Consider the following 23001-nt stretch of genomic DNA (forward strand, 5'->3'; position numbering starts at 1 on the left):
CACCATGTGGCCACAGAAAGTGCCAGCACTTTGATAAAGAAGGTGAGAAACACTTTTGGATTCAAACATTTGTGAATGTCTCGAACACCTTAATAGGATTTACATGATCTTTTATTGGAAAATTACTCAGTTTTTCATTCGATTCGGTCAAAAACCAACCTACTTTGGTACTTCCCCTGTGTTCAATGTCTTGTGGGTAGTTTTCCCAACCTTCCTAAAGCATCGTCTGATAGTAGGCCAACAAACCCAGGTGTTGTTACATGAGGCTTAACCTGCTTCAAATACCAGGCCCATGACCTTAGACCTTTGACCAAGCCACTGACACACACATCGAGACACAAGGTACACAGACACCCGACCTTCTGGTCTGCTTTGTCTTGATGAAAAAAGACCGTCTATGGTTCTTTCTGGTTGAATAGGACGATTCAGGCGGACTGCTTTGACCCTCGACCCAGTGGATTCCAGCTTGTTGGGACGGACCCTCAGGTCGTGTCCGTGTTGCACTTTGTGATGTTGGGAAACTCACTTGAATGTTGCGCAGGAGCAAGGGGGAAGTAGGTCCTGACAGCCTACAGTGCATGTCAGAGCCAATGACAATCACAAGGTCCAAGGAACTGCCCAGGAGCTCAGAGACAGAATGGTAGCAAGGCACAGATCTGGCCGAGGTTACAAGATAATTTCTGCAGCACTCAAGGTTCCTAAGAGCAAAGTGGCCTACAGAATCCTTACCTGGAACAAGTTTGGGATGTTGCGATGAGGTGGCGACTTGTCCAGGGTGGACCCCGCCTTCCGCCCGATTGTAGCTGAGATAGGCTCCAGCGCCCCCCGCGACCCTGAAGGGAATAAGCGGTAGAAAATGGATGGGTGGATGGAAGTTTGGGATGACCACAAATCTTCTTAGACCTGGCCGTCTGGCCAAACTGAGCAATGGTGGGAGAAGAACCTTGAAGAACCCAAAGATCACTGGGGCTGAGTTCCAGAGATGCAGTCGGGAGATGGGAGAAAGTTCCACAAAGTCAACTATCGCCGCAGCCTTCTACCAGAAGTCCAACGGAAGTCCCTCCTCAGTCCAAGACAAAGTCTGCATGGAGTTTGGCAAAAAACACATGAAGGACTCCCCGACTATGAGAAATAAGATTGTCTGGTCTGATGAGACCAAGACTGAACTACAATCCCAACACTGAAACATGGTGGTGGCAGCATCATGCTATGGGGGTGTCTTTAAGCCGCAGGGACAAGACGACTGGTTACAATTGAAGGAACGATGAATGCGGCCAAGTACAAAGATATCTTAAAAGAAAACCTCTTCCAGAGTGCTCAGGACCTCAGACTGGGCCAAAGGTTCACCTTCCAATAAGACCATGACCCCAAGCATGCAGCTAAAACTACAAAGGAGTGGCTGCGGGACAACTCTGTGACCATTCTTGACTGGCCCAGCCAGCCTGCAAGGAAGAAAGAGGATCCCCAAATCCAGGTATGAAAAACATGTAGCATCATTCCCAAGAAGACTCATGGTTGTACTCGCTCAAAAGGTGCCTTACTCAGTCAGTACTTAGCAAAGGCTCTGAATACTTACCTTCCGTACCTACTGTACATACGTTTGCAGCCCATCGTAGTTGTTGCTTTGATAGTTAATCATAATTAGCTAACTGACAGACACAATAGCTGTGTTTCAATTCGGGGGCTGCATCCTTCCAAGGACCCAGACCATGGAGTCGACAAAGTGTGGGTCCTGGCGAGAGTCCTCCAGCTGCGGCTGGATTGGTATTCATTGGGACAGTCTAGCCTGCGGGACACTTCCTGGTCACGTCAGTTGTCCCCGCCCTTACATCTACGTCACGTATCTGCTGCTCAGTCGACGAATTGAAGAGAAGAATGTCGAATAGTTTTTTTTGTGTTCTCTTGGTCCTTTACCTTATTCCAGAGGAAGTGGCTAAGAGCTACCGGCACCGCCCAAGTCTGATTTTACCTGATCACGGGAGACGGTTGTCATGGAGATGTGTCACGTGTTGACAAGCGTTCTAAAGCTGTTATTCCGAATTTTTATGCTTGTTGGAGTGGGACATTGAGAGGAGCCAGATGAGGTGGTTCGGGCATCTGCTCAGGATGCCACCCGAACGCCTCCCTAGGGAGGTGTTTAGGGCACGTCCGACCGGCAGGAGGCCACGGGGAAGACCCAGGACACGTTGGGAAGACTATGTCTCCCGGCTGGGCTGGGAACGCATCGGGATCCCCCGGGAGGAGCTGGGAAAAGTGGCTGGGGAGAGGGAAGTCTGGGCTTCTCTGCTTAGGCTGCTGCCCCCGCGACCCGGCCTCGGATAAGCGGAAGAAGATGGATGGATGGATGGATGGAGTTCTCGTATTTTGACACAAATGTATATCACTTGACGTGTCTTCTTTTAGCTCTTTTAAATGAATAAATACAACTATACTTACATTTTAAGGTGGCTCTTTTCGCCCCGCATGGCGTCTCCGTGTTGGAAATGATTTTCAGAGTTGAGCACGCAAAGAATTTCGGGAAATGACAGGACGCGAAGTGTACACGGATGCAACCTTTCTGCAATCCATCCATCCATCCATCCATCCATCCATCTTCTTTTAAATTTTGCACCATGACTAGGGAAGGTTGTTTGCATTGGGTCGTATAAGTAAATGCATTCAGAGCATAATTTAAGGTAATTGACCTGAATTACTTGCAACCTGCTCACAGCTAAGTGAACAGGTTGCGTTATGCGTGACCATGTGTGTTGGTTGGATTTTTAATTTTTATTTTTCACCATGACTAGGGAAGGTTGTTTGCATTGGGTCATATAAGTAAATGCAATCAGAGCATAATTTAAGGTCATTGACCTGAATTACTTGCAACCTGCTCACAGCTAAGTGAGCCGGTTGTGTTATGTGTGACCATGTGTGTTGGTTGTATTTTTTATTTTTATTTTGCACCATGACTAGGGAAGGTTGTCTGCATTGGGTCATATAAGTAAATGCAATCAGAGCATAATTTAAGGTCATTGACCTGAATTACTTGCAACCTGCTCACAGCTAAGTGAGCAGGTTGTGTTATGTGTGACCATTGGTGTTGGTTGTATTTTTAAAAAAATTTGCACCATGACTAAGGAAGGTGGTTTGCATTGGGCCATATAAGTAAATGCAATCAGAGCATAATTTAAGGTAATTCACCTGAATTACTTGCAATCTGCTCACAGCTAAGTGAGCAGGTTGTGTTATGCGTGACCATGTGTGTTGGTTGGATTTTTTTTTTTTTTTGCACCATGACTAGGGAGGGTTGTTTGCATTGGGTCGTATAAGTGAATGCAATCAGAGCACAATCTAAGGTCATTGACCTGAATTACTTGCAACCTGCTCACAGCTAAGTGAGCAGGTTGTGTTATGCGTGACCATGTGTGTTGGTTGGATTTTTTTATTTTTTTTCACCGTGACTAGGGAAGGTTGTTTGCATTGGGTCATATAAGTGAATGCAATCAGAGCATAATTTAAGGTTATTGACCTGAATTACTTGAATCCTGCTCACAGCTAAGTGAGCAGGTTGTGTTATGCGTGACTATGTGTGTTGGTTGGATTTTTTAAATTCTGCACCATGACTAGGGAAGGTTGTTTGCATCAAATAGTCGCACCAAAGGCTGTTTTTTAAAAAAAAATTTACATTTTGACATTTTTTATAATATCCACACAGCTAGGTGAACAGGTTGTGTTATGTGTGACCATGTGTGTTGGTTGGAATTTTTTTTTATTTTGCACCATGACTAGGGAAGGTTGTTTGCATCAAATAGTCGTACCAAAGGCTGTTTTTTTTTAAACATATTTTACATTTTGACATTTTTTATAATATCCACACAGCTAAGTGAGCAGGTTGTGTTATGTGTGACCATGTGTGTTGGTTGGAATTTTTTTTAATTTTGCACCATGACTAGGGAAGGTTGTTTGCATCAAATAGTCGTACCAAAGGCTGTTTTTTTTTTAACATATTTTACATTTTGACATTTTTTATAATATCCACACAGCTAAGTGAGCAGGTTGTGTTATGCGTGACCATGTGTGTTGGTTGGATTGTTTTAATTCTGCACCATGACTAGGGAAGGTTGTTTGCATCAAATAGTCGCACCAAAGGCTGTTTAAAAAAAATAAAATTTTACATTTTGACATTTTTTATAATATCCACACAGCTAAGTGAGCAGGTTGTGTTATGTGTGACCATGTGTGTTGGTTGGATTTTTTTTTAATTTTGCACCATAACTAGGGAAGGTTGTTTGCATCAAATAGTCGCACCAAAGGCTGTTTTTTTTAACATTTTTTACATTTTGACAGTTTTTATAATATCCACACAGCTAAGTGAGCAGGTTGTGTTATGCGTGACCATGTGTGTTGGTTGGAATTTTTTTAAATTTTGCACCATGACTAGGGAAGGTTGTTTGCATCAAATAGTCGTACCAAAGGCTGTTTTTTTAAACATATTTTACATTTTGACATTTTTTATAATATCCACACAGCTAAGTGAGCAGGTTGTGTTATGTGTGACCATGTGTGTTGGTTGGAATTTTTTAAATTTTGCACCATGACTAGGGAAGGTTGTTTGCATCAAATAGTCGCACCAAAGGCTGTTTTTTTTTAAACATTTTTTACATTTTGACATTTTTTTATAATATCCACACAGCTAGGTGAGCAGGTTGTGTTATGTGTGACCATGTGTGTTGGTTGGATTGTTTTAATTCTGCACCATGACTAGGGAAGGTTGTTTGCATCAAATAGTCGTACTAAAGGCTGTTTTTTTTTTTAACATATTCTACATTTTGACATTTTTTATAATATCCACACAGCTAAGCAAGCAGGTTGTGTTATGCGTGACCATGTGTGTTGGTTGGATTGTTTTAATTCTGCACCATGACTAGGGAAGGTTGTTTACATCAAATAGTCGCGCCAAAGGCTGTCTTTTAACATTTTTTACATTTTGACCTAGGGAAGGTTGTTTGCATTGCGTGGACCACAAAATAGTCGCACCAAAGGCTGTTTTTTTTTAAATGAATACAGACTCCCTGCGGGCAAAATTCCTTATACAAATCATGACGTTTAGCCAGCCAAATTTAGGACGTGGGCGGGCCGTAGTTTGGACACCCGCCATTTTCCTTTCATGCCCATTAGCGGCAGTTAACGAGCGATTTACGGGCCGGCGGGCAGCTTGAAAGGTCGCAACATGGACGCACGAGAGTTAATCTCCCTTAGCCCTAAGAACAGGGGGACGTTGCAATATCGAGGAAAACCCCTGCGGCTTAAACTTTTAAAAAAAAATCATTTTCTGTACGTCTGTCTTCAATTGTAACCTCCTAATGCTCGCGCCGAGCGGCAGGAAGGACGTGGACGGCGAGGCGGAGGAAGAATAACAGAGCAGAAGAGCTGAGGGTCAGGCCCGTCTAATCCGTGGTATATTAACATCCTCCCGGTCTGCACCGGCGGACTGCTTTCAGCTCTCTGGACAAACAGAGCAGGGAATAAATCAGCGGCTCATTAAGCGGCGGAATGCCGACGGCTCAACGTGCGCATTGCTGAGGTGTTTTCGGACCCTAAAAGTCTGTTTTGCTTTGCGCCCCAGAAACCCGAGCCCGCACCAGGACTCTCCTCTCCGTATCTCAGTTTTCCACTTCCTCCTCTTCTCAACATAAACCTGTTTTGCTTCCCCCACGCCCCGACCCGACCCAAGTCCCCTTTCCCTTGTCACCCTTCACACTTTCCACCACGGCCATGTTGCAGCCGGTCTCAGTCCTGGTCCTGGTCCTCCCCCCCCGCCTGTGCAAATTCCTGCTTTGCATGTCCACCTGTTTCTCTTACCTTCTGTTCCATCTGCTCAACTCCTTGTTTCTGCTTCCAAACACAGATGTCAAGTCCCTGCTGACAGGAGAAGGCGGACTTCTGTTTCCGGTTCAAGCCGGTCGTGGTCTCATATCTGGGCCGAAGTAACAATATCGTATGTGTGTTTCGCTGAGCCAGTAAAAACTGATCCAGGTCAGAACCCTCTTAAGTTCTGGACAGTCTTTCACAGAAGCTGACTCATCTGGAAGTGTTTGTTGAACAACGGAATTTTCACAAAGTGGTCACTTGACATTTTTTGGCAAAGTATTTCCGAAGTCAAAACGATATCAGTGTCTATCACGATAGACACGTAATCGACATCTTTTAACAACACTCAGTAAAGGTTTGGGAACTGAGGAGATTCATTTTTGGATTATTTCCCATTCTTGCTTGATGTACAGCTTAAGTAGTTCAACAGTCCGGGGGTCTCGGTTGTGGTATTTGACACTTCATAATGCTCCACACATTTTCAATGGGAGACAGGTCTGGACTACAGGCAGGCCAGTCTAGTACCTGCATTGTCTTGCTGAAATAAGCAGGGGCGTCCATGAAAAAGACGTTGCTTGGATGGCAACATATGTTGCTCCAAAACCTGTATGTACCTTTCAGCATTAATGGTGCCTTCACAGATGTGTAAGTTACCCATGTCTTGGGCACTAATACACCCCCATACCATCACACATGCTGGCTTTTCCACTTTGCGCCTAGAACAATCTGGATGGTTCTTTTTCTCTTTGTTCCAGAGGACATGACGTCCACAGTTTCCAAAAACCAATTTGCAATGTGGACTCGTCAGACCACAGAACACTTTTCCACTTTGCACCATTGAGCTCTTAGATGAGCAAAGTGTGTCTGGGTGTTGTTGATAAATGGCTTTCGCTTTGCATAGTAGAGTTGTAACTTGCACTTGCAGATGTAGCGACAAACTGTAGTTACTGACAGTGGTTTTTGGAAGTGTTCCTGAGCCCATGTGGTGATATCCTTTACACACCGATGTCGCTTTTTGATGCAGTACCGCCTGAGGGATCGAAGGTCACGGGTATTCAATGTTGGTTTTCGGCCTTGCCGCTTACGTGCAGTGATTTCTCCAGATTCTCTGAACCTTTTGATGATATTACGGACTGTAGATGGTGAAATCCCTAAATTCCTTGCAATAGCTGGTTGAGAAATGTTGTTCTTAAACAATTTGCTTAGGCATTTGTTGACAAAGTGGTGACCCTCGCCCCGTCCTTGTTTGTGAACGACTGAGCATTTCATGGCAGCTGCTTTTATAGCCAATCATGGCACCCACCTGTTCCCAGTTAGCCTGTTCACCTGTGGGATGTTCCAAATAAGTGCTGGATGAGCATTCCTCAACTTTCTCAGTCTTTCTTGCCACTTGTGCCAGCTTTTTTGAAACATGTTGCAGGCATCAAATTCCAAATGAGCTAATATTTGCAAAAAATAACAAAGTTCTCCAGTTCCAACATCTTGTCTTTGCAGTCTATTCAATTGAATATAAGTTCAAAAGGATTTGCAAATCATTGTATTCTCTTTTTATTTACCATTTACACAACGTGACAACTTCACTGCTTTTTGGGTTTTGTATATATAATGGGTATATTTAATTAATAATTAATATAATTGGATATTAAGAGTTTGTGAAAGTTGGACTCATACCTTGTTTACTTCCGTGACAATTTCCTTAAAGTTTAGTCGTCAATCAGAAATATCAAGCAGCTAATATGTGCCAAAAATGGATAAGTGTGGGGAAAGGGTCTTGCATTTTTCCCATCATGCATTGCAGGGGATTTAAATGGGTGTATTTTTAAATCATGTATAGTGTTTGGACATTTTTTTAATGTTCGGTGAGCAGGTGTGTCGACTTTTGTTTTTGTTTTTTTTGCGCCATGAGAGGTTGCTTGGGTCGGGTCATATATAAGAATGCTGTGGTGTGGCTACTTCAAAGTGCAATTCATGGTCATTAACCTGAATTGCCCATTTTGTCCATACGATGTATGAGTGACTCTACTAAAAGAGCCTTTTTTTTTTTTTGCGGTTGTAAAAATGTGTGTTTAGAGCGGAGACGAAGTGGGGACCGAACACAAATGACCACTGTCATGGTTTCTCTCGGAGGATGACATTACCACAACCACATTTTGTGGAATTGTCTTGTAGGGACGATGCATGAGGGTTTGATTTAATACACCAAGCTCATGATAAAAAAACAGCGCTTCTCTTATTGGCTCGTAAAACCTTTTGGTGTGCGTTTTTCTGTGTGAAGAACCGAATTGTCAATGCGGTTTTGCCGTTTTCCCAAGCGGGAATCTTGTGGTTTCGGCCAATCAAAATACTGTGGTGTGGCTAGGGATGATGTTCGAAACCGGTTCTCCCGGTTGTTCGATAAGAAAAGAACCGTTCGATAAGAAAAGAACCGATTCCATGGACTCAAATCCCTTTTTGAGAACCGGTTCCCGTTATCGAGGCCACTATAGTAAAGAGAAAGAGTTGTTTTTTTATTCGAATCCCTGTGAACGAATCCCGTCCCACAGGAAATGCCCTGTGGCACATCCCAGGAAATGACGTAGCTCAGTCATTAGGCAGCAGATACAGAAACAGCAACAACAATGGACCGGAAAAAAACGCCTCAAGGCATGGCTTCATTTTACAAAAAAATACGACGGGGAAACGGCTATCTGCAACAACATTAAATATTTATTTATTTATTTTATTTTATTTTGTTCTTATAAAATAAAAGTGAGCTTTTGTTAAACCCAATATTGTGTGTTTTTTTCCATATACAACAACCTATCTGGATTCGATAAGAGACTCGATAAGGAATCGGTTCGATAAGAGGATTCGATAATGGGCTCGAACTTAATCATTTCTTATCAAACATCACCCCTAGGTGTGGCTACTTCAAAGTTGCAATTCATGGTCATTAACCTGAATTACCCATTTTGTCCATAAGATGGCGGCAAGTATACTGTCAGATATTTAAAGTGAGATTAGAGGCATCCCCCGGGCTTTATTAAACTCAAGACACCTCGCGGGCCAAAATGAACATGCCTAAATTACCCATTTTGTCCATAAACTGTATGAGTGGATCCCTGAGTGAAATGACTCTACTAAAACAGTCTTTATCCCGACTGACCGGACTGAGGTTGTAAAAATGTGTGTTTAGAGCGAAGACAAAGTGGGGACCGCAAACAAAAGAGTACAGTCATGGTTTCTCTCGGAGGATGTCATTACCACAACCACACTTTGCGGAATTGTCTTGTAGGGACGATGCATGAGGGTTTGTTTTAATACGCCAAGTTCATGATAAAAAAAACAGTGCTTCTCTTATTGGCTCGTAAAACCTTTGGTGTGCGTTTTTCTGTGTGACGAACAGAATTGTCAATGCGGTTTTGCCGTTTTCCCATGCGGGAATCTTGTGGTTTCGGCCAATCAAAATACTGTGGTGTGGCTAGGGATGATGTTCGAAACCGGTTCTCCCGGTTGTTCGATAAGAAAAGAACCGTTCGATAAGAAAAGAACCGATTCAATGGACTCGAATCCCTTTTTGAGAACCGGTTCCCGTTATCGAGGCCACTATAGTAAAGAAAAAGAGTTGTTTTTTTATTTGAATCCCTGGGAACGAATTCCGTCCCACAGGAAATGCCCTGTGGCACATCCCAGGAAATGATGTAGCTCAGTCATTAGGCGGCAGATACAGAAACAGCAACAACAATGGACCGGAAAAAAACGCCTCAAGGCATGGCTTCATTTTACAAAAAAATACGACGGGGAAACGGCTATCTGCAACAACAGTCAATATTTATTTATTTATTTTATTTTATTTTGTTCTTATAAAATAAAAGTGAGCTTTTGTTAAACCAAATATTGTGTGTTTTTTTCCATATACAACAACCTATCTGGATTCGATAAGAGACTCGATAAGGAATCGGTTCGATAAGAGGATTCGATAATGGGCTCGAACTTAATCATTTCTTATCAAACATCATCCCTAGGTGTGGCTACTTCAAAGTTGCAATTCATGGTCATTAACCTGAATTACCCATTTTGTCCATAAGATGGCGGCAAGTATACTGTCAGATATTTAAAGTGAGATTAGAGGCATCCCCCGGGCTTTATTAAACTCAAGACACCTCGCGGGCCAAAATGAACATGCCTAAATTACCCATTTTGTCCATAAACTGTATGAGTGGATCCCTGAGTGAAATGACTCTACTAAAACAGTCTTTATCCCGACTGACCGGACTGCCGTCGTAAAAATGTGTGTTTAGAGCGAAGACGAAGTGGGGACCGCAAACAAACGAGTACAGTCATGGTTTCTCTCGGAGGATGTCATTACCACAACCACACTTTGCGGAATTGTCTTGTAGGGACGATGCATGAGGGTTTGTTTTAATACGCCAAGTTTATGATAAAAAAAAACAGCGCTTCTCTTATTGGCTCGTAAAACCTTTGGTGTGCGTTTTTCTGTGTGAAGAACCGAATTGTCAATGCGGTTTTGCCGTTTTCCCAAGCGGGAATCTTGTGGTTTCGGCCAATCAAAATACTGTGGTGTGGCTAGGGATGATGTTCGAAACCGGTTCTCCCGGTTGTTCGATAAGAAAAGAACCGTTTGATAAGAAAAGAACCGATTCCATGGACTCGAATCCCTTTTTGAGAACCGGTTCCCGTTATCGAGGCCACTATAGTAAAGAAAAAGAGTTGTTTTTTTATTCGAATCCCTGGGAACGAATCCCGTCCCACAGGAAATGCCCTGTGGCACATCCCAGGAAATGACGTAGCTCAGTCATTAGGCAGCAGATACAGAAACAGCAACAACAATGGACCGGAAAAAAACGCCTCAAGGCATGGCTTCATTTTACAAAAAAATACGACGAGGAAAAGGCTATTTGCAACAACAGTTAATATTTATTTATTTATTTATTTATTTTTTTTTCTTATAAAATAAAAGTGAGCTTTTGTTAAACCAAATATTGTGTGTTTTTTCCCATATACAACAACCTATCTGGATTCGATAAGAGAATCGATAAGGAATCGGTTCGATAAGAGGATTCGATAATGGGCTCGAACTCAATAATTTCTTATCAAACATCACCCCTAGGTGTGGCTACTTCAAAGTTGCAATTCATGGTCATTAACCTGAATTACCCATTTTGTCCATAAGATGGCGGCAAGTATACTGTCAGATATTTAAAGTGAGATTAGAGGCATCCCCCGGGCTTTATTAAACTCAAGACACCTCGCGGGCCAAAATGAACATGCCTAAATTACCCATTTTGTCCATAAACTGTATGAGTGGATCCCTGAGTGAAATGACTCTACTAAAACAGTCTTTATCCCGACTGACCGGACTGAGGTTGTAAAAATGTGTGTTTAGAGCGCAGACAAAGTGGGGACCGCAAACAAACGAGTACAGTCATGGTTTCTCTCGGAGGATGTCATTACCACAACCACACTTTGCGGAATTGTCTTGTAGGGACGATGCATGAGGGTTTGTTTTAATACGCCAAGTTCATGATAAAAAAAACAGCGCTTCTCTTATTGGCTCGTAAAACCTTTGGTGTGCGTTTTTCTGTGTGAAGAGCAGAATTGTCAGTGCGGTTTTGCCGTTTTCCCAAGCGGGAATCTTGTGGTTTCGGCCAATCAAAATACTGTGGTGTGGCTAGGGATGATGTTAGAAACCGGTTCTCCCGATTGTTAGATAAGAAAAGAACCGTCCGATAAGAAAAGAACCGATTCAATGGACTCGAATCCCTTTTTGAGAACCGGTTCCCGTTATCGAAGCCACTATAGTAAAGAAAAATAGTTGTTTTTTTATTCGAATCCCTGGGAACGAATCCCGTCCCACAGGAAATGCCCTGTGGCACATCCCAGGAAATGACGTAGCTCAGTCATTAGGCAGCAGATACAGAAACAGCAACAACAATGGACCGGAAAAAAACGCCTCAAGGCATGGCTTCATTTTACAAAAAAATACGACGAGGAAACGGCTATCTGCAACAACAGTTAATATTTATTTATTTATTTTATTTTATTTTTTTCTTATAAAATAAAAGTGAGCTTTTGTTAAACCAAATATTGTGTGTTTTTTCCCATTTACAACAACCTATCTGGATTCGATAAGAGAATCGATAAGGAATCGGTTCAATAAGAGGATTCGATAATGGGCTCGAACTCAATAATTTCTTATCAAACATCATCCCTAGGTGTGGCTACTTCAAAGTTGCAATTCATGGTCATTAACCTGAATTACCCATTTTGTCCATAAGATGGCGGCAAGTATACTGTGAGATATTTAAAGTGAGATTAGAGGCATCCCCCGGGCTTTATTAAACTCAAGACACCTCGCGGGCCAAAATGAACATGCCTAAATTACCCATTTTGTCCATAAACTGTATGAGTGGATCCCTGAGTGAAATGACTCTACTAAAACAGTCTTTATCCCGACTGACCGGACTGAGGTTGTAAAAATGTGTGTTTAGAGCGAAGACAAAGTGGGGACCGCAAACAAAAGAGTACAGTCATGGTTTCTCTCGGAGGATGTCATTACCACAACCACACTTTGCGGAATTGTCTTGTAGGGACGATGCACGAGGGTTTGTTTTAATACGCCAAGTTTATGATAAAAAAAACAGCGCTTCTCTTATTGGCTCGTAAATCCCTGGTGTGTGTTTTTCTGTGTGAAGAACACCAGTCATTTGTCGAATGCGGTTTTGCCGTTTTCCCAAGCGGGACGCTTGTGGTTTCGGCCAATCAAACGCTTGGTAGGACGGTTACATCTGTCGACTGGGAAGACTCCGCCAGAGAACTCCTCCCCGTCTTCCTCCCTGGCTGGGAATGCCATCAGCGGGGAGACCTTTGCATCCGTGTGTTTGGTTTACTGGGAGCGGGGTCGTGGTCTGGTTTTGGGAAACAACTCCCGGCGGGGGTTTTTGCAGTGCTTGACAGGACTGTCTTTGCTCTTGTGTGCCAGGCCCAACGTGTGCGGCTCTCGCTTCCACTCGTACTGCTGTCCCGGATGGAAGACTCTGCCGGGAGGGAACCAGTGTATCGTCCGTAAGTCCTTCCTTCGGACACTAGAGGTCTGTTGTCCTGCTGCCCCATGTCTGACCCTGTGGTCTTCTCCTGTGCCCCCGGCAGCCATTTGCAGGAACTCCTGCGGCGATGGCTTCTGTTCCAGACCCAACATGTGTACCTGCTCCAGTGGACAGCTCTCTTCCAGCTGCGGAGCAGGAGGAGGAGGTCAGTCCACATCCTCGTCACTGACACACTGGAGCGTCATCAAACACAGACCCTGGGGCGGGTGTCCTCAGCTCGCTTTTTAACATTCTTAAAATACTATTGCAAAAAAAACAAAACATTCAAAAAGTGGAATAAAAGAGCAAACAGGTGAAATGTAACGTAAAAAAACCACACCTAATTAACCACATTAGCGCTAAATTCAGATTTTTATTTATTTTTTTATTTATTCTGGTAATTATATCTTTATTCGCCTAAAATCGTAAACATTTTTTTGTATTCACATACAGTCTTCATTGCAAAGCCGTATCAGAAAGTATCCAGTAACAAATGTATCCGCATCATTCAACTCACTGCATCATGAACTATTGGGACCACTAGGTCACTTGTAAAAAAAAAAAAAATTATATCAATCAATCAATGTTTATTTATATAGCCCTATATCGATAATCATGACTTTGTTTGGCTAAAATCAAACAATTTTTTTCTTGTAATATTTCTACATTATTTTAGAAATATTAAAGTAAAATAAAATAACATACCTATTTAGCCATATTAGCGCTAAATTCAGATTTTTGTTTGTGTGTGCTTTTTTTTTTTATTCTGGTAATTATGTCTTTATTCACCTAAAATCGTAAACATTTTTTTGTATTCACATACAGTCTTCATTGCAAAGGCGTATCAGAAAGTATCCAGTAACAAATGTATCCGCATCATTCAACTTACTGCATCATGAACTCTTGGGACTACTAGGTCACTTGTAATTTCTTAAAATACTGATAATTATGACTTTATTTGGCTAAAACTATATAATTGTTCTCTAGTAATATTTCTACATTATTTTAGAAATATAAAGTCAAATTTAAAAACATACCTTTTTTAGCCATATTAGCGCTAAATTCAGATTTATTTTTTTGTGTGCATTTTTTTTATTTTATTTTTGTAATCATGAGTTTATTTGCCTAAAATCTTACTTTTTTTTTGTATTCACATACAGTCTTCATTGCAGAAGCGTATCAGAAAGTATCCAGTAACAAATGTGTCCGCAGCATTCAACTCACTGCATCATGAACTCTTGGGACCACTAGGCCACTTGTAATTTTTTTTTTTATATCGATAATCATGACTTTATCTGGCTAAAATCAAGCAATTGTTCTCTAGTAATATTTCTACATTATTTTAGAAATATAAAAGTAAAATAAAATACATACCTATTTAGCCATATTAGCGCAAAATTCTGATTTTTTATTTTTTTAATTTATTCTGATAATTACGTCTTTATTCACCTAAAATCGTAAAAAAAACGTTGTATTCACATACAGTCTTCATTGCAGAAGCGTATCAGAAAGTATCCAGTAACAAATGTGTCCGCATCATTCAACTCATTGCATCATGAACTCTTGGGACCACTAGGTCACTTGTAATTTTTTTATGCCGATAATTATGACTTTATTTGGCTAAAACTATGCAAGGGTTCTCTAGTAATATTTCTACATTATTTTAGAAATATAAAAGTTTGGCACTCAGCATCAAGGGTTGGAATTGGGGGTTAAATCACCAAAAATGATTCCCGGGCGCAGCCCACTTCTGCCCACTGCTCCCCTCACCTCCCAGGGGGTGATCAAGGGTGATGGGTCAAATGCAGAGAATGTTTTCGCCACACCTAGTGTGTGTGTGACAATCATTGGTACTTAAAATGAAATACATACCTATTTAGCCATATTAGCGCTAAATTCTGATTTTTTATATTTTTTATTTGTATTTATTTATTCTGGTAATTATGTTTTTATTCACCTAAAATCGTTCAAATTTTTTTGTATTCAAATACAGTCTTCATTGCAGAAGCGTATCAGAAAGTATCCAGTAACAAATGTGTCCGCATCATTCAACTCACTGCATCATGAACTCTTGGGACCACTAGGCCACTTGTAATTTTTTTTTTTTTATATCGATAATCATGACTTTATTCGGCTAAAATCAAACAATTGTTCTCTAGTTATATTTCTACATTATTTTAGAAATATAAAAGTAAAATAAAATACATACCTATTTAGCCATATTAGCGCAAAATTCTAATTTTTTAATTTTTTTATTTATTCTGGTAATTATGTCTTTATTCACCTAAAATCGTAAAAAAAATGTTGTATTCACATACAGTCTTCATTGCAGAAGCGTATCAGAAAGTATCCAGTAACAAATGTGTCCGCATCATTCAACTCACTGCATCATGAACTCTTGGGACCACTAGGCCACTTGTAATTTTTTTTTTTTTATATCGATAATCATGACTTTATTCGGCTAAAATCAAACAATTGTTCTCTAGTAATATTTCTACATTATTTTAGAAATATAAAAGTAAAATAAAATACATACCTATTTAGCCATATTAGCGCAAAATTCTGATTTTTTATTTTTTTTAATTTATTCTGGTAATTATGTCTTTATTCACCTAAAATCGTAAAAAAAAATGTTGTATTCACATACAGTCTTCATTGCAAAGGCGTATCAGAAAGTATCCAGTAACAAATGTATCCGCATCATTCAACTTACTGCATCATGAACTCTTGGGACCACTAGGTCACTTGTAATTTCTTAAAATACTGATAATTATGACTTTATTTGGCTAAAACTATACAATTGTTCTATAGTAATATTTCTACATTATTTTAGAAATATAAAAGTAAAATGAAAAAAATACCTATTTAGCCATATTAGCGCTGAATTCAGATTTATTTTTTGTGTGTGCATTTTTTATTTTATTTTGGTAATTATGAGTTTATTTGCCTAAAATCTGACTTTTTTTTGTATTCACATACAGTCTTCATTGCAGACGCATTTGAGAAAGTATCTAGTAACAAACGTGTCTGCATCCTTCAACTAACTGCATCATGAACTATTGGGACCACTAGGTCACTTGTAAAAAAAAAAAAATGTATATCAATAATCATGACTTTTTTCGACTAAAATCAAACAATTGTTCTCTTGTAATATTTCTACATTATTTTAGAAGTATAAAAGTAAAATTAAAAAAACATACCTATTTAGCCATTTTAGCGCTAAATTCAGATTTTTTTTGTTGTGTGTGCATTTTTTTATTTATTCTGGTAATTATGAGTTTTTTTGCATAAAATCGTTAAAAAATGTTTTTATTCACATAAAGTCTTCATTGCAGAAGCGCAGGAGAAAGTATCCAGTAACAAACGTGTCCACATCATTCAACTAACTGCATCATGAAAAAAAAAGCTTGTTCTAGCTCTTTGGTTTTTATGATATTTGGCCTATCAAAGCAGGGCTTCCTTTGGCCGTTTTAAGCGCACACATTCTGCGCAGCCAACGGTGTTGTGCACACGGAGTAGATGTCAGCTCGCGGGCAAGCAGGCGGCAATAAGTCACCCTGACAGAGGAGCAGCTGTGCCGAACAACGTCTCACGTCGTCTTTGTGACCCTCATAACCATAATTATCAAATCATTCTGGCTGCAATGTGGAGAAACAGCTGTCGTGAGGCTGACGTGGGCAGTGCACCCTGGGAAATGGGGCTGTATCGTGTTAAGTGTTGCCCTGTATCGATAATTATTGATATATTTTTATGGAAAAAAAAAAATTCTAGTATTTTTTTTTTGTATACACGTACAAAGTTTCAACGCAGAAGCGTATTTAAAAAAGAAAAAAAGAAAAGAAAAAAAAAAGTATCCAGTAACAAACGTGTCCGCATCATTCAACAATTGTTATTCTAGAAATATAAAAGTAAAATAAAAAACATACCTACTGAACCACATTAGCCCTTTTTTTCTCCTTGTAATTTTTTTTTTTTTTTCTGGTAATATGACTTATTCACCTAACATCATACAATTTTACTATAGTAATATTTCTACACTACTCTAGAAATGTAAAAGTTAAATAAATAAAAAATAACCATTTAACCATATTAACTCTAAAATATTTTTTAAATTGTAATGTTTTGTTTAATCTGGTAATTATGACTTTATTTGCCTAAAATCGTACGTTGTTTTTTTGTATACATATACAAAGTTTCCAAGGCAGAAGCGTATTAAAAAAGTATCCAGTAACAAACGTGTCCGCATCATTCAACTTACTGCATCATGAACTATTCGGACCCCTAAGTCACTTGTGGGAAAGAAAAAAAATGTATGCTGATAATTCTGACATACAATTGTTCTCTAGTAATATTCCTACATTATTTTAGAAATATAAAAGTAAAATAAAAAACATACCTACTTAACCACATTAACACTAAATTCAGATTACATTTTTCTATTTTTTTTGTATTTATCCTGGTAATTATGACTTTATTTGCCTAAAATCATTTTTTTTGTATACACATACAAAGTCTCCAAATAAAGAAGCATACAAAAAAAAAAGATCCAGTAACAAACGTGTCCGCATCATTCAACTTACTGCAACACGAACCATTCGGACCACTAGTTCACTTGTAAAAAAAAAAATATATATATACCAATAATTATAACATACAATTGTTCTCTAGTAATATTTCTACATTATTTTAGAAATATAAAAGTAAAATAAAAAACATACCTACTTAACCACATTAACACTAAATTCATATTAAATGTTTCTATTTTTTTTTGTATTTATCCTGGTAATTATGACTTTATTTGCCTAAAATAATTTTTTTTGTATACACATACAAAGTCTCCAAATAAAAAAAGCATACAAAAAAAAAAGATCCAGTAACAAACGTGTCCACATCATTCAACTTATTGCAACATGAACCATTCGGACCACTAGTTCACTTGTAAAAAAAAAAAAATATATATATATATATATATATATATATATATATATATATATATATATATATATATATATATATATATATATATATATATATATATATATATATATATATATATATATATATATATATATATATATATATATATACCGATAATTATGACATACAATTGTTCTCTAGTAATATTTCTACATTATTTTAGAATTATAAAAGTAAAATAAAAAACATACCTACTTAACCACATTAACACTAAATTCAGATTACATTTTTCTATTTTTTTTTTGTATTTATCCTGGTAATTATGACTTTATTTGCCTAAAATCATTTTTTTTGTATACCTATACAAAGTCTCCAAATAAAAAAGCATACCAAAAAAAATTATCCAGTAACAAATGTGTCCGCATCATTCAACTTACTGCAACATGAACCATTCGGACCACTAGTTCACTTGTAAAAAATATATATATATATATATACCGATAATTATGACTTACAATAGTTCTGTAGTAATATTCCTACATTATTTTAGAAATATAAAAGTAAAATAAAAAAACATACCTACTTAACCACATTAACACTAAATTCAGATTACATTTTTCTATTTTTTTTTTGTATTTATCCTGGTAATTATGACTTTATTTGCCTAAAATCATTTTTTTTGTATACACATACAAAGTCTCCAAATAAAGAAGCATACAAAAAAAATGATCCAGTAACAAACGTGTCCGCATCATTCAACTTACTGCAACATGAACCATTCGGACCACTAGTTCACTTGTAAAAAAAAATATACATATATATACCGATAATTATGACATACAATTTTTCTCTAGTAATATTTGTACATTATTTTAGAAATATAAAAGTAAAATAAAAAACATACCTACTTAACCACATTCACATTAAATTCAGATTTGTTGTTTTTTTGCGCATTTTTTAAATTTCTTTTGGTTATTATGACTTTATTCGCCTAAATCGTACGTTTTTTTTTTTTTGTGTATACACATACAAAGACTCCGAGGCAGAAGCGTATTAAAAAAGTATCCAGTAACAAACGTGTCTGCATCATTCAACAATCATACAATTGTTCTCTAGTAATAGTTCTACATTATTTTAGAAATATAAAAGTAAAATAAAAAAAACATACATACTTAACCACATTAGTCCTAAATTCAGATTTATTTCATTTTAATGTTATTTTTTATTCTGATTATAATGCCATCAGCTATCAGGGCAGAAAGGAAACGTCAACACAAGCATGGAAAACAATTGTAAAATCAAAAACGAAGGGGCAGAAATAAGGAATATATAAGAAAATAGTGCAAAGTGTGAAAATGTTAACATCGAGAAACCTGAGAAGAACTATTTCCTGCAGGTTTAGTGGCAGGAATTTACAGCTGTGCTCTAAAGGGTGAGCGCGGCTAACGTGGTGCGGTATTAGCGGTCTTGCCTTGCATCATGTACAGACCACATTGGGGGAATAAATCCCAAATTCTCTTTTATCCACAATTTCTTCATTTGGACTTTCTTTTCTCACTCCATGCAAAGAATCAACCAAACTTGATACTGTCACCTGATTGGCTGCTAGCGTGTCACGTGATCACTTCCTTTCATTCATGCAACCTAACCTTGCTTTCATACTTCCGCTTTCTTCCCACCAAGAAGTAAATAAAACATATATTTTTGAGCATTTTTATTGATAATGTTCACATGTTCACAAAATAGTACGACTCCGACATAAACAACTTCCTGAAAAAGGCGCCATCAACCAGTAAAAAAAAGTGTAGTAATGCGTGAAGATGGCGTGGTTGTGGTTTTCCATGTACTTTGTACGGTCATGGTGTCCTGCAAGGAATAGTCCAGAATGTCTGCAGTCGAGTCTGTAATCAGCACACAATAAAGCTGCTTGCTTTTCCATCGCACACAAACGCACAAACTCCACACACACTCAAAACGCTCGGGGACTTCCTGTGTTTGGCGGCCCCTCGTAAAAAGCACCCAGATGTCAGCGACAGAGGTGCATTGTGGGCGCCGAACCCCCCCGGAGAAGCACCCCTCCTTTGCTGCGCACGTGCGGCTTTCCAGGCACGGGTCGGCGGGGTCAGCGTTACGGAGGATGCGACCTGGGAGGAGGTGCGAGCAGGCGAGGTTGGGCGCTGAGATCATCGCCGCCTGACTCCTCCCACTCGGCTTCTGTGACAAAGAAAACACGACACACACTCCGGGGGTCTCGTCTGCCAAGCTGCGCGCCAAATGCCGGCAAAAAGTTGCGTGCGATGTTTATAGAATCAAACACAAACATTCATTGGACTGAATGGGGACTTTCAGGCTACAGAATGTTCACTTCTTTTTGCCCATATGGGACATGTCTCTGATTTTTGGCTATTTTTGTCAGATTTTTCTCTATTTTATAAAATCTGATTCTTGTCTATTTTTGTCAAATTTTTGTCAGATTTTTGTCTATTTTTTAAAATCTGATTTTTGTCAGATTTTTGTCTATTTTTTTTAAATCTGATTTTTGTCAGATTTTTGTCTATTTTTTTAAATCTGATTTTTTGTCAGATTTCTGTAAAAAAAAATGTGAATCTGATTTGTCAGATTTTTGTAAAAACATTTTAAATCTGATTTTTGTCTGATTTTTGTAAAACAATTTAAAATCTGATTTTTGGCAGATTTTTTGTCAATTTTTTTAAAATCTGATTTTTGTCAGATTTTTGTCAATTTTTTAAAATCTGATTTTTGTCAGATTTTTGTCAATTTTTTTAAAATCTGATTTTTGTCAGATTTTTGTCAATTTTTTAAAATCTGATTTTTGTCAGATTTTTGTAAAAAAAAATACATCTGATTTTTGTCGGATTTGTCAAAATGTTTATATCTGATTTTTGTCAGATTTGTACATTTTTTTTAAATCTGATTTTTGTCAATTTTTTTAAATGTGATTTTTGTCAGATTTTTGTAAAAAATTTTAAATGTGATTTTTGTCAGATTTGTCCATTTTTTTAAATCAGATTTTGGCAGATTTGTAATTTTTTTTAAATCTGATTTTTGTAAGATTTTTGTCAATTTTTTTAAATCAGATTTTTGTCAGATTTTTGTCATTTTTAAAAAATGTGATTTGTCAGATTTTTGTCTATTTTTTAAAATCCAATTTCTCTCTGATTTCTCTCCGTTAGTCTGTTTTTTTTTTAAATCTGTTTTTTGTCTGTTTTTTGTCCAAGTTTTTTTTCCAGATTTTTACGTGATTTTTGTCCGATTTTTATCTGATATTTAACTGATTTTTATCTGAATTTTAACTAATTTTTAATCTGATTTTATGAGATTTTTATCAGATTTTTATCTGAGGCTACGTTGACACTGCAGAGTAAAATGGTAAATGGTGTGTATTTTATGTAGCGCTTCACTGTACCTGCACCATACCCAAAGCACTTTACATCATACCTCACGTTCACACCCATTCACACACCGACGGTAGGATGTACTATTGTGATTTTTTGGACAAACCCCATCTTTGTATATATATATATATATATATATATATATATATATATATATATATATATATATATATATATATATATATATATATATATATATATATATATATATATATATATATATATATATATATATATATATATATATATATATATATACATGTATGTATATATACATGTATGTATATATATGTGTGTGTGTGTGTGTGTGTGTGTGTTGTGTGTGTGTGTGTGTGTGTGTGTGTGCCGTCAGGGCCAGCAAAGCATTCTCTGCTGGCTTAACCAAAATCCTGATCATAAATGAATAAAAGTTCATTTGAATCTACTTTCCGTAAAGTATTCATCTTATTCTCTTCATGCCTTATTAGGCTCCAGTCTTGCTTCTTTTTCACGTTAGAGCTTTTGTCCAACCAGAACTCAGCTAGCTTGTTGCCAGCGCTGTGGGAATTCTGCCGGTTGACAGACAGTCGCTACAGCCAATCAGATGACGCGTTGTCGATAGTTGCCCATCCGGGTAGCCTTACGTTAAATATGACTGTGATTGGACTTTCACTCATCAGTACCAAGTGAGTATCCAATCACGAGTTTTCATTTGCCAAAAGCAGGAAGTGGCCATACCCGGCCAGCGGAGAAATCATCGGTGCTCACTTTTTTAACTCACAAACAAGAGCAAAACGTGGGTTCAAATATTTTACTTCTTTATTTTTTCCATGTTTAATATGTTTTGTTTTTTTAACAATCATTTTAATTTTGACAGTGCCACATAAGATAGTGTATGTTTTAAATGCTGATTTATTGATTTTTAAATGCGCCGAAATATAGCCTGTTTTGTACACTGTTGACGTGATTCAATATTCAGTAGTGCGTAAATGTCTTTATTTCTCCAGCAATGGTCATGTGGGGACATAAATGATGGTATTTTGAGAGGTAATCTTTGAAGTCAGACATCACTGAAGGCCTAGGTATATATGTAACATAGTCATAGTTTCTACTTAGGTATATATGTAACATAGTCATAGTTTCTACTTAGGTATATATGTAACATAGTCATAGTTTCTACTTAGGTATATATGTAACATAGTCATAGTTTCTACTTAGGTATATATGTAACATAGTCATAGTTTCTACTTAGGTATATATGTAACATAGTCATAGTTTCTACTTAGGTATATATGTAACATAGTCTTAGTTTCTACTTAGGTATAAATGTAACATAGTCCTAGTTTCTACTTAAGTATATATGTAACATAGTCATAGTTTCTACTTAGGTACTGTATATATGTAACATAGTCATTGTTTCTACTTAGGTATAAATGTAACGGTCCTAGTTTCTACTTAAGTATATATGTAACATAGTCATAGTTTCTACTTAGATATATATGTAACATAGTCATAGTTTCTACTTAGGTATATATGTAACATAGTCATAGTTTCTACTTAGGTATATATGTAACATAGTCCTAGTTTCTACTTAGATATATATGTAACATAGTCATAGTTTCTACTTAGGTATATATGTAACATAGTCATAGTTTCTACTTAGGTACTGTATACATGTAACATAGTCATAGTTTCTACTTAGGTATAAATGTAACAGTCCTAGTTTCTACTTAAGTATATATGTAACATAGTCA

At 37.8% G+C, this 23001-nt stretch overlaps 1 protein-coding gene across 1 annotated transcript in view; it reads left to right on the forward strand.

Annotated features, from left to right (window-relative positions):
* LOC133635050 (fibrillin-2-like) overlaps positions 1-23001 on the forward strand; it is a 182531-nt gene that overhangs the window by 17575 nt on the left and 141955 nt on the right. The window contains exons 2-3 of the mRNA XM_062027782.1: positions 12833-12915; positions 13000-13101. Of these exons, the coding sequence (XP_061883766.1) occupies positions 12833-12915; positions 13000-13101 (185 nt within the window). The remainder of the gene's footprint in view (positions 1-12832; positions 12916-12999; positions 13102-23001) is intronic.

This window comes from Entelurus aequoreus, linkage group LG19 (assembly GCF_033978785.1).
Source record: "Entelurus aequoreus isolate RoL-2023_Sb linkage group LG19, RoL_Eaeq_v1.1, whole genome shotgun sequence".
NCBI lineage: Eukaryota > Metazoa > Chordata > Actinopteri > Syngnathiformes > Syngnathidae > Entelurus > Entelurus aequoreus.